This window comes from Platichthys flesus, chromosome 7, assembly GCF_949316205.1.
Source record: "Platichthys flesus chromosome 7, fPlaFle2.1, whole genome shotgun sequence".
NCBI classification, from domain to species: Eukaryota; Metazoa; Chordata; class Actinopteri; order Pleuronectiformes; family Pleuronectidae; genus Platichthys; species Platichthys flesus.
Window position 1 is genome coordinate 27,251,338 of NC_084951.1, and position 3,260 is coordinate 27,254,597.

The following is a 3,260-nucleotide window of genomic DNA, read 5'->3' on the forward strand; positions in this document are numbered from 1 at the left end:
AGTTGATGCTGAAATGAAGGAGTGAATAATAGCGATATATTCGGAAATGTTATGATAAATAAAAATAAAACACAAATACAACCTAATAAGTAGAACTTGAACAAAAAAAATTAACAAATGAACGTCTTTGCTGCGTTGTTTATTCTGTAAAATATAACTCACACCGGCCGAGCACAATAGAGCCCCCCCACACACACACAATATCTGTTATTGTAATTTTAAATGCTTTGTTCTTCTGTCTGCTTTAACTGTAACTGATATATAATGTTATATATCATAAGAAGTTATATATCGCACTGTAGATTAATATTTGCATTATATGTAAAACACTTATTTAACATTTGAAGCAATATAAAAAATATCATAATAATAATTATAATAATAATAATTTCCATACAGTACCTTTCAGAGAAGTGCTTTACATGGTAACACAATAAAACAACAGATAAAATTACATTGCAGCATTAAAACAATAATAATAAGATCATTTCATTATGAGTTCTAAACTAGTTCTATGTGAATATAGTGGAAACATAGTGCTGTGGGGGGGGGGGGGGGGGTGATCCGAGGAGTTGCTCATGAGTCGTTGACGTTCAGTGAGTGAGAGTCCGACTCTGCTTCACTAACAAGATGTGAACGTCGCTGCAGCTCTAATGGCTCGCACTCACTTTAATGTGTCACAACTCGTCATCACTCGAATGATACACTGAAGATGTTTCATCAGGACCCCCCCCACACACACACACACACACTCCCTCGCCACCATCCTTAACTCAGCACCGCAGTCGGAGTTCCATGAATATTTAAATTAGAGGAAGTCCACATGAATAATCTCTTATTTTAAACAACTGCAAACCAGATTGTGGGCGTCGCCGTCACCACGAGCATTTCATCACTGAGGCCTGAAGCATGCTGGGAAATATACATCACCATCGTTCACTTCTGCGCGTCTGTCACAGATTCTGTCTGTGAGCCCGACACGAGGGAACCCCCACTGCTGGTCATTATCTTTACCCTTATAACACACACACACACACACACACACACACACACAACCACACACACACACACACACAAACATACACACACACAGACACACACACACTCTCTCCTTACAGATCATTTATTTTGTAGATTAGCCTGGCAGGTAACAGGAGGCCTCAGGGCCCTGGGGCAGTTGTGTGCTCATATGTGTGTGTGATTGTGTGTGTGTGTATCTAAGTGACCATGACACAGGAGAGATGTGTGTGTGTCATAATTGACAACAACAACAGCACGCAAGATTGGTGGGAATCCAACAACAATAGGAGCTGAAATGGGGGTCATGTATGTTTCCTTTGTGTGTGTGTGTGTGTGTGATAGAGAGTGAGCGAGTGAGTGAGAGCGAGAGAGGGGGGGGGGGGGGGGGGGAGTGTGTGTGTCGGGAGACGGTGGCGTAATTATTGGATACAGGAGGGGGGCTGCATTAGCCAGCTGCCACCCCTGTATTTTGTGTGTGTGTGTGTGTGTGTGTGTGTGTACATGTGCGTTGGTGTGTGTGTGTGTGTGTGTTTTGGGTTAGGCCCCTCCTCCTCAGTCCTCGCCCTCAGTTCCAGGACGTCCAGACCAAGCAGAGATTATTTGAACCTTGAATTTTCAGAAACCTTGAAGCATTAACGTCGGAGCTGAAGGAAGTCGCACACTGAGCAGCTGTGACTCACATTTCTGTTGATTTGCAGAAACAAATACTTTCTGTACAAAACCTGATGTTTTGAGAAGAAGTGAAACATGTTAAAGTCGTTATTGCACAGAAACTTTCCCTCGTGTCTCTCATCAAAGGCCGTCACCTGATCTCAGACCTGAGTTGAACCTGTCCTCACTCCTCAAAGACCTGGAGGTGTCTCCTAGACTGGAAATCCAATAACAAGACCAGGGAACCATAAGGAGGAAGAACCTCTCTGCTGGTTTTCTCATGATGAGTTTTCCCCTAAAAGGCGGCGGCTGCTCGGAGGGTTTAGGTTTTGTCTCAGCTGGTTATTTATAGAGTTTTAGAATTTTAATTTCTAAAGGATCAGAGCAGCTTTAAGGTCTTCAGCCAGAAACCAGGAAATGACCGAACTTGGCGAGTTGAGGTGTCGGCCCGGTTGAGACCAGGCGGCGATACGAGGGAACAAAAGAGAGAAAGCTCTGCTCCATCTGTGTAATCCCCCCCCACACACACACACACCACCAACCCAGCACCCCCACCACCCCCGACACTCCGGCTGTCACGGGTCAGTGTTTAGTCACCAGGCAGGAACAAAAGAGAAGATGTTCAGATGAAGGGAAATTAAGCTGATGTGGCAGAAACACACACACACACACACACACACACACACACACACACACACACACTCACACACACACACACAGTCTTTGTAATTAGAAGAGTAGATGTTTCCTGCAGCTTTGATCTGATCTCTTCTTTATCAGATGACCTGATCCCTTCGTCTTTGACACACACACACAGCACACACACATACACACACACACACACACACACACACACACACACACACACACACACACACAATTAACTGAGTATATTTTAATTTGGAGGTCAACATTAATTCTGGTTTCCCTCTGGAGTAAATTAGTATTTGTCTTGTTGTGAGATGATTAATGTTTGTTGAAATTAATGATTTCTTTTCTTTCTTTTCATCTTCCCCCCCATCCCTTCTTTGTTCTCTCTCTTCCCCCACCCCCCCCCCCCCCCCCCCCCCTCTCTTCCTCAGCAGAGGAGACTACCGACCTGACGGAGACTCGGCCTCAACACAAACCCACTGAAACACAACTTGTCCCAGTCTGTCTCCAGAGCGGCTGGAGTGTGTGTCTCAGAGTTGTGCGCGTGTGTGTGTTTATGTGTTGATGAGCGTGTGGGAGTCCTGCATCACTTTTGATGGGACATTGAGAGATGTGTGTGTCACAGCGTCGGTGGATGGGCTGTAAGGGCCCGTGCCCCCCCGCCCTGCTCCTCCTCCTCCCCCTCTCCTTCCTGTCCCTTGCGCCTCCCTTCGCTCAAGGAGCCATCAACATCCCCAAAGACTGTGAGTACCCCCCCCCCCCCCCCCCCCCCGACCGCTGCTGTCTGTCAGTCTGTTTTCTAATTTCTGATTTCATATCTTTCTTGAAAACACGTCGTTAACAGTTTCTTCACACAAACTCCAGATGTTCCCTGAAATGATTCCTCTCGTATTCCTGATGTTTTATTGATTCTATCGTTTTCTTGTCTTGTTCATTAA

The 3,260-nt window shown here is 45.4% G+C and overlaps 1 protein-coding gene across 1 annotated transcript in view; it reads left to right on the forward strand.

The window, feature by feature from the left end:
• Positions 1 to 3,198: 3,198 nt before the first annotated feature.
• Positions 3,199 to 3,260, forward strand: part of LOC133957224 (neural cell adhesion molecule L1-like) — a 17,321-nt gene continuing 17,259 nt past the window's right edge. The window contains 1 exon segment of the mRNA XM_062392697.1: positions 3,199 to 3,221. Within this exon segment, the coding sequence (XP_062248681.1) occupies positions 3,199 to 3,221 (23 nt within the window).